The sequence below is a fragment of the Notechis scutatus genome, chromosome 2, assembly GCF_049901735.1.
Source record: "Notechis scutatus isolate UNSWTSFEM ecotype Mainland chromosome 2, rNotScu1.2, whole genome shotgun sequence".
Lineage (NCBI taxonomy): Eukaryota > Metazoa > Chordata > Lepidosauria > Squamata > Elapidae > Notechis > Notechis scutatus.
In genome coordinates, this window is record NC_142010.1 from 112,044,788 (window position 1) to 112,057,616 (window position 12,829).

At 37.5% G+C, this 12,829-nt stretch overlaps 1 protein-coding gene across 1 annotated transcript; it reads right to left on the reverse strand.

Annotated features, from left to right (window-relative positions):
• Positions 1-274: 274 nt before the first annotated feature.
• On the reverse strand, positions 275-12,829 carry KCTD2 (potassium channel tetramerization domain containing 2). The gene is made up of 6 exons (XM_026667417.2): positions 12,352-12,829; positions 9,185-9,293; positions 7,619-7,710; positions 7,175-7,270; positions 4,834-4,959; positions 275-3,705 (listed from the first exon to the last, which is right to left on the reverse strand). The coding sequence occupies exons 1-6, from the start codon at positions 12,646-12,648 to the stop codon at positions 3,676-3,678; spliced, it is 750 nt and encodes a 249-aa protein (XP_026523202.1). The 5' UTR covers positions 12,649-12,829; the 3' UTR covers positions 275-3,675.

Here is a 12,829-nt window from a genome sequence, read left to right on the forward strand (position 1 = left end):
ACATACTTTTAAGTTTTTAAATTTAAGACCCCGCTTACAAACAACACTTTTGGGAAACCTACAGTTCTGACTACTATTAAATAATGTCTTTTCAGTGAAAGGAAGCTGTTAAGTCTTCACCCGCCTTTACTTTGATGGCAAGAATTTGTAATTAAAAACAAATGCAGAACATGAGTGCATCTAAAGAACTGTGAAAAAGACCCTCGATCTTTAGTACCAGCAAAGCAGCCAAGATACAAAATAAAATCAGGAAAAAAAAAATCCCAAGCACAAGTCATGTCAGAATCTTTATTGGAAAAAGAAATCACAGCATCTCCATTATTATTCAAATACATTTAATAAACCAAGAGAAACAGTAGCAAAGGGCACCGACATGTGACAAACTGTACAAAACCTCTAGGCTTGCAAGCAAAACCTGAGGGTGAGGAGCCCACGGCCCAGTTGTGAAGGTCCGAGGAGCCACCCCCACCCCTTTGTGGATAACCCCCTCCCCCTCGGACCATTCAGTCACCCCTGAGAAAAATTGATTAAAAATGTGCAGAAACAAAGACACTTTTAAGAGAAGGTTAGCTCCAACCTCGCTCTAACGGAACAATTGGGCCGCCGGGTTTCTCTACCAGGTACTGGTCCCCAGGGGCTAGCTAATGGTTTAAAGAAAACCTCAAGAGATGCACATCACTCAGATGAAAAGCCATTCTACCACTGGCTACCTTTGCCATTTACTGCCTTTCATCGGGAAACAGCATCTGTATTCATGCTCCAACTTTAGTTTAGTCTCAACCACATAAAGGCAAAGGCAAGGAAGAGCCCTGTTGCTAAGAAGGCAAAGTTACAACTGGTGGAAAACATGAAAGTCGGTTCTTGAATTTAGGGGTGGCTTCTCACCTTGAGAAAAGAACATCCCAGGTGGGTGAGCTAGAATAGTGTCTTGCTGTAGCTGGAATTCAAGCCCTTATATTAAGAAAGCCAAGAGCTTTCCCAATCTTTAATACTGTTTCTGTCTCCAACTAAACTGCTCATCATTTCAGGGTGGGTCCCACAAACCATAACCAGAAATATTTAACAAGGGAAGGAAAAGAGAAGGTACTCATGTTCCAACAAAAAAACTAAATTTGCTGGAAACCTCTCACAACTTGTCAGCAGCAAGTGAACAAGAGGGTGGCCCTATTTATTCAGCAGAAACACTGTTTTTTCTACATTTAGCTCAAATCTTGCTGTAACAGAGCAGCCTCATCTCAAATCTGATTTTATTCCAGATTTAAATGGAGCTGTTTTTAATGGCACCTATACGTACAACGAAATAAAATTACTTTTACCAGTTCATTAATTTGACATCAGGCACTCTTCTAATGTGGCTTCCCCATGCATGGTGTTTCTGGTGATCATAACATAAATCAATGAGGTATTTGTTTTAGTTTACTAAAGCTACACAGTTAAGATCTGCTTCCAAGCAAACCTAACACTGCTACGTGCCCAGCAAGGTGGGGAATGAGTTGGGTTAGGCCAAGTTGGAAATGGCAGCTATTCTTGGCAGCATTCTCTGATTTTTTTTCTTTCAACTAGTTCATGTCACCACAATCTCCCTTCCTTGGAAGAAGAGATTATGAGAATACACCTGTGGTTCTTATACTTCCTCACAACACACACACAAACACACCTGGTTATTTCTCAGCTGTGGACATACACTGATAACGGCTGAAAGAACAAGATACTCATAGATTTATGTACACATCACAGTGTTAGTTAAATCCAGCCATGACATACACTGTCTGACCATGCCAATACCAATACGTTACAAACAGGAAGGATGAAGAAGGACAAGAAAGTTGTTTGAGTTCCACAGAGTATGAAACTGGTTGAGTTTAGCAGCCAGAAGCTGACCTCAAGACCTTTGGTACAGTCTGTTGCTACAGGGACTGAATAAAGCACATTATTCAAGCTCTAACCCATCAAAACATCACTGGAGGTATGTTGGCAAAATGGTGGGGAAGCTCAGTGATATATGTACACAAGTACTGAAGATTAATGGAGAATGTGGAGCAGGATAATTTGATACCCTGTTAAATGTCATTTTAAAATATTTTTGCTTCATCTGCATTATATCTTCCATGCTTTTGGTAACCATTCCCTATCCTCTTTGTTACCATTCCTTTTGTTGCTGGAAAGAAATAAAAGGGGAAGCCTCATTACCACACACCATAAAACATGAAAAAGACACTGAGTGCAACTCTTTGCTGAGCAATTCCAAGTAAACCAATCGGAATATAAAGGATCCTACTCCGATTACTGACTAACATGGGAGCTTCAATTATTGCCTAGGGAAAACCAAAGTACTGCAGTTTCTTTGATACTTTGGCTCATTATGCTCAGGGCTTAATTCAAAGGCCAAGAAGCCAAAGTTGACTAACAAGAAACAAAGCCAGGAATTCCATTTACCCACAACTAGAAGGGGCATTTCACTGATTAGGGATGGCACAAATTAATTGACAAAATCAGCAAGTCCCACTTGTCTAAGATTAGAATTCAGAGAGGCACAACATTGTTACTTCCATTCAAGGCATTCCAACAGAAAAAAAATACAGAAGTTCACGAATCACTTTGGACAAGAAACATCACAATAGTTTGGCAACTGTCATCATTTTACACCTCCCTGCCCCACCCACCCTCCCCAACCTGTGCAATGCCCTTTAGTCATTTTGGGTGAGAGGACACAAGGAGGGACAAGAAATTTAAAGCACAGAATCATAATGTGTAAATAAAAGACTCTCTATTCCAGAATGTACTAGGTAAGAGTTGATAACCAGAGTACAAATGAAAACCTGCTTTAAAGCAGGACATCAAGAGAACAAGGGAATAGTTTCATGCTATTCAAGACAAGGCAAAGCTGAACTTGGCAGGAACAAATCTTCCAGATCAATGAACTGTTTGAAATAACCCAAAGGACACATTCTGCTTTGGTGAGAGAAATGGGGTATAAGCGTCCTTCTTTCCTCTCCTTTCACAGAGAATAAGAAACAATATGACAGAATCTAAATATCACAGGTAATTGGACACCTTAAAAGCATGAAGAATGCTGACCAAACTGTACTGCAAGAAATGCCTACAGTTAGATTTGTAGTGTTATCAGAAGAAAAACCTTCAGCTAAACCACATCCCTCACTCAACTTTCTGAACTAGTAACATATTAAAAAAAAAATTGGTGAATGAAAATGGAAGAAAAAATATTTAATTATTCATTTTCAAAGCTATTTTCCCTGGACCTGAATGACTCTAACTAGGACAGTTTTTCTAACTGAAGCATTAGAAATAGCAGTGTGAAACCAAAAGTCTGCTCTTTATCCAGGCCTGTGATGATATAAATATAAATGTGTATATATATATATATATATATATATATCCCCCAAACATGTGTCAATGCCAAGACAGCAAGGAAAAAAAAAGCAAAGGCGCTCTCCAGCTGGAAGATTCTCTTCTTTTCTCTTAGCTTTCTGTGACTGGGGTGGGATGAGCCTTTGGTTTTTAACAGGATTTAATTCTCCATTGGCAGGACAGGCTCAGCTTTGCTTTGTGTTAGTTTTATTACTGTACAAAAGCAAGGTTGGACTGCAGGAGAAATGCTCTGCCCTGCTAAGTTGCTCTTTTAACATCTGGGAGTTTTAAAGTTAGATGCTTGGATTACATCCGTGATCCTCGCTCCTGAAGAATCTGGAAAAAAAAGAAGAAGCATTTCACTTGAGAAACGTTTCTTGCAACAATAAAGAAGAGAGCTGGAAATCATCCTCCCTCTCAAGAATCTACCGTATTTCTAATACACTGATTCCAAGTCATCACAAGAGGGTTTCTTTGCATGTCATAGCTAGCATATTGTGAACAGAAATCCCAAATATTCAACAGTGTGTGTCACAGTATACCAACCAGGATATAGTTAAATATATTTTTTTTATTTTTTATTTATTTGATTTGCCAATTGTTTACAAGATAATAAGTATAAGTGTATACATAGTTGTGAATACATGAAATGGGTATATATAAGAAAAATAAAAGAAGAATAAGAGAAACAATAGACAGGGATGGTAGGCACGTTGGTGTAGCCTGGTACTGGTATTTTAACCATACAGAAGAGGAACAAGTTTTGTCAAATAGAACTGGGATTGATCTGAAAGTTCATTTCAAAATGACAGCCTGCAAGTTGATATGGACAAAATGTTACACTGAATATACAAATGAAATAATTGAAAAGGATGTGCAACCGGCAAGCCCAAAGAATGTCTTCAATTACTTTCTAATATTGGATTTGCAAAAGACATCTGTTAAAATTCTGAAAGAAATGAAAAGCAAACCAACTCTAGGACATTATCAAAATTAAAAATTATAATTGTTAAAAGTAAAAGAAAGGAATACAAAGTGGATTTATTTGATCAAGGTTAAAATAGATATGTTGTTATTTCTGGCATTTCTTTTTGGACTTTTGCTGACTAGGACTGAATTAAATGGTTGTAAGGATCTGTTATAGACATGAGATGTGATATGGGATAAAGTGGTTTTTTTTGTATTTTAAGAAAAGTTATTGCATCTGTTTAAACTTGTTGCAACAAAGGGGAAAGTTATTTTGTTATATATTTTCCCCCTCTGCTATATGTTTTTTTAATTTTTTCTATCTATATATTTTCCTGTATTCTCCATTTTTAATTTTCATTCTTTTATCATTTGTAGTTTTTGTTTTCTGTTTAAATATGTTTAAAACAATGATTATAAAAATATCCACTTGTTATCTATTTTTAGGCCATTTAATGAATAAGAAAATTGAAGGATTACAATCACAAAAGTTCTCACCTTTGCTTTCTCACTAGGCTCTATGACAATGCCATTGGTCGAATTATTGAGCTCTCTCGATACAACACAGAGAAATTCTGCCTGATCTTCATTTCCATAGTTGTATGAAGATCCAATACTAATTAACTGTTAAAAAGGAAATGATGTTAAAAATAGCAATAGAAGATGAGCATAAGATCAGTCTTATAACAACTGAGTTACAGATTTGCAAGAAAAGTACTTTTTAATTTCCTTTAACGTTTAGAAGGTGAAAAAGCATGCTCATATTATGCCTTTGAATTCTAAAAACAGTATGATGTACCATGTGACTTCCATCAGATCAAAATACTAACAGATCTTCTGTTTTGTTATGCAACTATATACAGGTATACCAGATATCAGGAGTCATAGGTGAATCTCAATATGTTTTATTAATATATTTTCAGAGAAAGTGTTGCTGTATTTAGGAATGTTCAAAGCTCATGCATCTAAAAGGGCATGTTTAGAAGTAAATAGCAACTAATATGATCACCAAATGTGATTCATATAATAAACCATTTATAGAGCTCAACTTGGTAACCCTGTACATGTTGATTCTATTTGCAGAAACAGCACCAATCACTTCCATATTAATTACTCTCTCATTATTTCTACTATTATTTAAGCAATACAGGATCATTCTATAAAATCAATATTATTTAAAATAAAGAAAATAATTATGTGGCTAGGAGCTCCAGAGATAGCTGGGTAAAACACCAAATTTTAGGACTATTCCATGCTGGTAGGGTGAATAGCTATTCATGTATCCTAGCACTAAAAAAATATAGAACTAGGCTTTGTAGATTTAGCCATAGCTGCAGGACCAGCCATTCATGCAATACCTGTCAGGAACACCTTCGAATAAATGAATAAATGTATCTTTTATAAATAAATGTATCTTTTCCTGAGATCATGTAGCACCTGTGGGAGGGCTGCTTTATGAAGTTCCTGACAGATGCTACATATGTTCTTCTTTATGCTCTTAATCATATTTTGCTCCTTGAATTCAGATCTTTGTGCAGCTCTAATAACTATCCCAAAAACAGAAATCCAGTAGTTAAGAGAGAGCCGCCGTGGCGCAGTGGTTAGAATGCAATACTACAGGCTAACTCACTGCTCACTCCAGGAGTTTGATTCTGCATGGTTCAAAATTGACTCAACCTTCCATCCTTCTGAGGTTGGTAAAATGAAGACCCAGTTTGTTGGGGGAAATATACTTACTTTACAAACCACTTACAGAGGGCTGTAAAGCACTGTGAAGCGGTATATAAGTCTTATTGCTATTGCTATAGCAAATTGAAACAAAATCAGGAGAATGTTTTAGATTGTAGGGGACAGAACTTTCAATAGTATCTGCACATTATCAAGAATGGTAAAGAATAAGTTGACTCTATGTATTAAACAGGAGTCAATACACTTTTATTTTGTCTTTTCACAAAGTAAGTAGATAAAAGTGTAACTTAGAAGACAAGAACCAAATGAACCTTTTCAGTATTCTGAATTCTACCACAGGCAACTCCATTCAACTCTGCAACTCAAATTATCTGGCTTTCAATAATTTACAGAATATAGGGACCATCACTGAATGTATGGTGGTTGAATTAAGAATAGTGTATCAGAGGGTTGAGAAATGATCATTATCTCTTCCTAGGATACTGCTCAATGACAAGACACACTGTACTTGAATGCAATAGTGAAGACTACTGTCTTGAAAGAACCATTTTCTTGTGCTATGAAATCCTATAAGGATATTTATTATACTAGTTCTAATCAGGAAAAAAATATCTGTTTCATTACAGAGTAATTATGCCTAATAATCAGGGGGTGCAGCAAATAAGTGGTTAAGACGCTGGGCTTGTCAGCTAAAAGTTTGTCAAGTTTTAAACATAAGTACCGCATGAGGGAGTGAGTTTTGGCTACCTGCCCAGCTCTGCCAATCTAGCACTTCGAGAGCATGTAAATACAAGCATATAAATAGGTACCCCTTCGATGGGAAGGTAACAGTGTTCCATGTGCCTTCAGCATATAGTCATGCCTGCCACATGACCACATAAGGGTCTTCAGACAACGCTGGCTCTTCAGCTGTGAATCGGAGAGAAGCACCACCTCCTAAATTCAGGCACCTGGGAAATCTTTACCCTTTTTATGATTAATAATCAGGCTACAATATAGAATTTTCATATGATATATACTTATCAGGCATATTTGCACCCTGCGTTATTTGTTAGTGAGATGAACATCATATAAATGTAATAAATAAACAAGCAAAATGACATAAAATATCCGGTGAATTAGCCCAACTTCTGAATCTTTTAACAGATACCTGTTCAAATTTCCATCCATCAGACATGGTAGACACCATCTGGGTGAGTTCTTCTTCTTGGCACTGCAGAACTCGGTAAACATGCTTGACAGGTCCCTGGGTTAAAAGGGGAAACCAACAAGTTAGAAATCAGGATTGTAAGTTTTCTAAATAATAGTATATTATTGAAATGATGGTAATACTACTATTATATTAAGATGGAAGACGCTCATAGAAAAAAACATTTGTAAACGTGTTTAAAAGCATGCTTCTAGCCACCGTAATTGTTAAAAGCTAGAAAGGGAAAGTAGAATGTTTTAGTGAAAAACTTCAGAAACTAATAATACCACATTCCTTTGACATGGCTCTTATGCCACAGGAAACACACAAACCTACCATATCAAATGGTAACCTATGTTAGGATATGAGGGACACAATATTTATTTTCTTTCTAACGTGAATTACTTGAGAAGTTCTGCTTTCGTTGTCTCGTATTCGCTCTTTCACCAGCCTCACTAGAGATGCAATGTTGTAAAATTCAGCTTCTTCCAGGACGCCTAGGAATAAGGATGCAGAACATGGCTTCAGCATTTGTAAGAAGGAAAGGTTACTATACATCTGTGTTAATTACAACATCTCTTGATCAGAAAACTTTCAGATCTGATCTTGCTGCATGTCTGGGACTGGGGAATATAAACAATTTATAATTTAATTCAGGACATTCTGTATTTGAAGAGTTGGGTGCCACAACTCAGCTTTTTTATTGTCTGAAAGGGCACCGAGGAATGCCCAGAGATGCTGTGACACTAATGTAAAGAGTGCAGCTGAATTTTTTCAGCTTGGGTTTCTAAAAATCTAAGAATGTGGATGGAAACACAAATCCTCTCAGAAGCAGATCCTTAAGTTACCAAAATATTGAAAAATATACTTTTCAGCCCTTTAGAGATTTTAAGGATGGGGACAAGAAGCATCCCAGAGGCAAAACTGCACTGATGGTTATATGATTATCTTAGTGCCAAGTTCTTTTTTTTATTAGCTTTATCTTAACAAGTTTTACAGCAAGAAGTAGAAAAAAGAGGAAGATAATTATATGAAAAAAAAAATCAACAGGAAATACAACCGCAAAACAAAAACAAGGGGAAAACTGTACATATATATATCACATATTCATTAAATGTCTAATCAGTTTCTGGTTTGTATTTTAAAATATCATGGTATCTAACATTACAAAATGTCATAAAATCTATACCAAAGGATACATTAATGAGTTAGTTTTTTAATTGGGAGATAAAATTGCCTTTTAAAAAATAGATATTACATATATCTTGAAACAAATCCTTAATATCAAAAATATTACTGTTTTTCCAATTTCTCAAAATAATTCTTGCTGCCAAATTCTAAAGACATAATCTCCAACACTGAAGGCTGAATAATATGCCATTTGGCAGCCAAATGAAACTCAAGAGCTGTCCATTTATTTAACTCAACAAATAATCTGGAAATCAACAAAATTATATCAAAATATTTTGTTAGGTACAATCCAAACAAAACTGAATAAAAATCAAGAAACATCTTGTGAATAAAACTCCTTATGGTGATAACATGGAGATTCAAGAAAGGTTTTCTCTTTTGATTCTCTTTATGAAAAGAAGCTTGTATTTAGAGGCTATGTTCCATTGGAAAGCAAATGCTAATATAATAGACCCAAAATAATGCTCTAAAGGAAGCACTATCAAGGATACCTCCCTGCATGGGCATAAATACACGCCTATTTGAACAAGTTGATTTTGTACTGATTTTCCACAGTGCATCTGAGTAACATAGACTTTCTAATATATTTTAAAAATACACAGATCATGAAATCAATGAAATTAAATACACTTAATTCTGGGCTCAGGCAAAACCAACCTCTATTAATACTACCACAATTAAATTTGTATGCTGCCCAACTCTCAACAACTCTGGGTGGAATTAAACATCCCTAACTTTCAAAAGAGATTTATACATTTATCAAAGTTGTGTTTTTCTTACCTTCTTCTGCCAATTCCTTGTTTATTATGAGTTTTCCATGCCGGAGGTAGTTCAGGATTGGACCAAAATATGTGGGATCCCTATCAATGAGATATGCTCCTGTTTCATCCTGTAAGGAGATATAATGCTGTTATAGTCTGCTGCTAAAGGAAGATATTCTAATGGCATTCAGACATTTGGACAAGGAACTGTCACGAATCTGAGAATATGGTTCTCTGAGAAAGGAGCCAAATTCTTGCATCAGTGAATATCTTGTTCTACATTTGCTTGTGTTAGATGATTCTGTAACATAATTTTAAAAAGACAGACCGTGGCCTATGTACCTTGGCAGTATCTAACTAGAAAATTATGTGTTTATCTATTTGGAATAATCTGCTCTTAATGATGTCACAAGCTTTCCCCCAAAATTAAATTAATGCACAGAAAAAATAAACATATTTCACTGATTATTATTACTAAATCCTTAGGAAAGTTTTTTATCACTTGAAATATGTGTATCTAATAAATCTATAAATTACATCAACATTTTTGGTAGCCTGAAAATATTCTTCATAAAAATAAATCCAGAACATTTAATTTTTTTTATTTATTGGCTCAAACCAGTAGTGGGATTCAAATTTTTTTACTACCGGTTCTGTGGGCGTGGCTTGGTGGGCATGGTGTGGCTTGGTGTGCGTGGCTTGGTGTGCGTGGCAGGAGAAGAGTACTGCAAAATCTCCATTCCCACCCCACTCCAGGGGAAGGATACTGTAAAATCCCATTCTCTCCCTACCCCACTAACCTGCTTTCCAGCTCTGTTCTCCTGTGCAGGGCCACAAAAGAAGACCCAGCTGATGCAGAGGCAGATAATAGATGGGGGCGGGGCCAGTCAGAGGTGGTATTCTGAACTACTCAAAATTTCCACTACCGGCTCTCCAGAACTGGTCAGAATCTGCTGAATACCACCTTTGGCTCAAACTTATTTAAGAAAACCCACTAAAGCTACACATACTTGGGAATGTATCCTACTGAACTCAGTGGGCCTACTTAGCTAATGATCTTGGAGAGACTGATCTCAAAACTCCATTAACATAAACGTGAAATCTGTAAGGATTTGTACAGCTTATTTCTTGTGAAAACAGTTGGTCTCAATGGGACTTATCAAGTAAATATGCAAGGACTGTATCACTTGGAAGTGAAAGGAAAGACCACAAATTTGATATCCCTCTATAACTATCATAACTTCACTATTATCTAAAGCATTGCATTTAAAATTAAATTCTAAGGAACACAATTAAGTAAAATTTTTTTACAGGATATTTAGAATCCTCTGCATTGACATTATAAATGATTTTATGCTAAAGCAACCACTCTAAATTATACTTTGGCACACAGCTTTAAGTACCGGAGAAAGAAGCTGCTTTTTATACAGATATTGATTTTTAAAAAAACCATTATTTATATTATAGATATAAAACTGAAAAACTGTATGAGAGAAAAAGTTAATCTCAAGTACAGTGTATAATTTATCGGGTCTGTGGGCAAGGAACTGAATATACTCTGGATCTTGTTATAGAACAGTTGTTGGAAATAAGGTTGCGTTCTCCTTTCTACTACTTTGGGTTAGAGTATCTTTTTGTCACCCTTTCAATGAGTTTATGCTACTTTTCCCATATGTATGCTTAAGATTAATTTTATGGTTTAGCAAATTTTATGGCTATACTGGCAACAAAAGTACTTGCTAAGAAGAGGTAACACGGGATAGGAAAAGTGGAATGGGGAAGCCATTGAATTGGCAATCAGAATACCTCCTCACTTCAACCTTTCCAGAAAAACAAGGTAAAATTAGCAAGTGGAACTAATGAGATTTTGGAGAGCTCTTAATAAAGCTTTCCTCTAGAAGCAATAGGCTGAATACAAATTTAATGCATTTGAAGTACTGAAATGCTACAAAAGATGAAGATATTATACTCCTGATTCTGAAAGATATAGAATATAGAATTATTTATGCATGTTATAAATACATAGCATATATAAATATAAATAGGCATGTTTTTAATAAACCATTTCTAATTACACTCATTACACCAAGGTAAATAGACTAAATTCAAGTTATTTACTGACAATACCTTCATTGTTGAAGTGTTTGATTACAGACTAATATTCACAATTAAGATAAATAAGACTGGTCAAGAGGAAAGCTATACAAAAGCAGTGCTTTTAATAATCTTCTATATTCAAGCTAAGCCAAAACTTTAAATAGAACGCTAAACATCCTGGTTTACAGCCATAGTGATTAAACCAAGTCGTTACAAACAATGTCATAGCTTAGATGCTGTGAGTGCAACCATATTAACATACTGTGTTCTACAAATCAGTTTTGCTTATTAACAATGGCTCAGCATCTTCTGTAAACACTATCAATACAGAAAAGAACAGCACAGCAAATCAAATGTGTGTGTGTGTGTATGTCTATATGTGCAAAGAACTTATGCTCCATTTTTAGATGCAGTCTAGAAGTGCCATTGAGCTGTACACCCCTTGTCCTCCTCTCCTGTGTTTTCATTAAGTCTAAAATTTGTGATTATGGTTAAAACTGGAGTTCTGCAAGGAACTTGGCTTGCTTCTAGAAATATGACTACCCTGTTACATCAGAAATGCAGGAGAGGTGGCTAGGAGGGTGAAAAGAAGGGCGAAAACTACATAGTCCTCAACTTACAATAGTTCATTTAGTGACCATTCAAAGTTATAACAGTACTGAAAAAAGTGACTTATGGCCATTTTTGCAGAATTACCACCTTTGCTGCATCCCCATGGACATTTGATCAAAATTTAGATACTTGGCAACTGGTTCATACTTATTATGACCGGTCATGTGTTTTTCATTTTTGTGACTTTCTGACAAACAAAAGTCAAGGGGGAAGGCAGATTCACTGAACAACCCGGTTTTACTAACTTGTCAACTGTAGTGACTCACTTAACAACTGTGGTGGCAAGAAAAGTGGGGCAAAACTCACTTAACAAGATTCTCGGGTAACAACCCAAACTCCAGGACCCATTTGTGGCCGTAAGTCGAGGACTACCTGCAATAGCGCCCGCAGATGCCACGCCCGTCATTCTGGGTGTGCCGGCCTGCAGGCGAAAGGGGGAGGGATGCGATTTAGGGCCCGGCCGCTGCGCCCGCTCACCTTGTCCGAGCCCAATTCGGGCCCTTCTTGGCAGCAGAGGCGGCAGAGGAACGACTTGGGCTCGCGGCAGAGGGTCTGGCGGGTGCTCACGAAGTAAGTGCCGCCCACGTTGAGCCGGACCCACTTGGAGCCGCCGCCGCCGCTCCCCGCCGCGGCTTTCTCGGGCGGCGGAGGCTCCGGACTCCGCGCGGGACAGGCGGGGGCCGCAGCTGGGCGAGGGCTCGGCGGCCCCGAGATTGGGAGCGGGCTGGGCGTGCGGCCTCGTGGCTGCCCCTCCCCAGCCACTAACTCCGCCATACTCGGCTGCGGCTTTTCCCCTGGGTGGGCGAGCGGTGGTCCCTTTGTTGAGTCAGCGGCCCGGGCGGAAAGACTGGAGCTGCTTTGGTCGAGGCTCGGCAGCCATCCCCTCAGTCACTGCTGACAGGGAACGCCGGACTTCCGGGAGGAAGAATCTCTTCCGGGTCATCCAGCGCTCTCC

Excerpts from the sequence above, each read along its gene's own strand:
- KCTD2 (XM_026667417.2), bottom strand. The coding sequence starts at position 12,648 with ATGGCGGAGTTAGTGGCTGGGGAGGGGCAGCCACGAGGCCGCACGCCC. Across the intron at positions 7,711-9,184 it reads CAAGGAATTGGCAGAAGAAG|GCGTCCTGGAAGAAGCTGAA; the intron begins GTAAGAAAAACA and ends CCTTATTCCTAG. Across the intron at positions 3,706-4,833 it reads AGCCTAGTGAGAAAGCAAAG|ATTCTTCAGGAGCGAGGATC; the intron begins GTGAGAACTTTT and ends TTTTTTTTCCAG.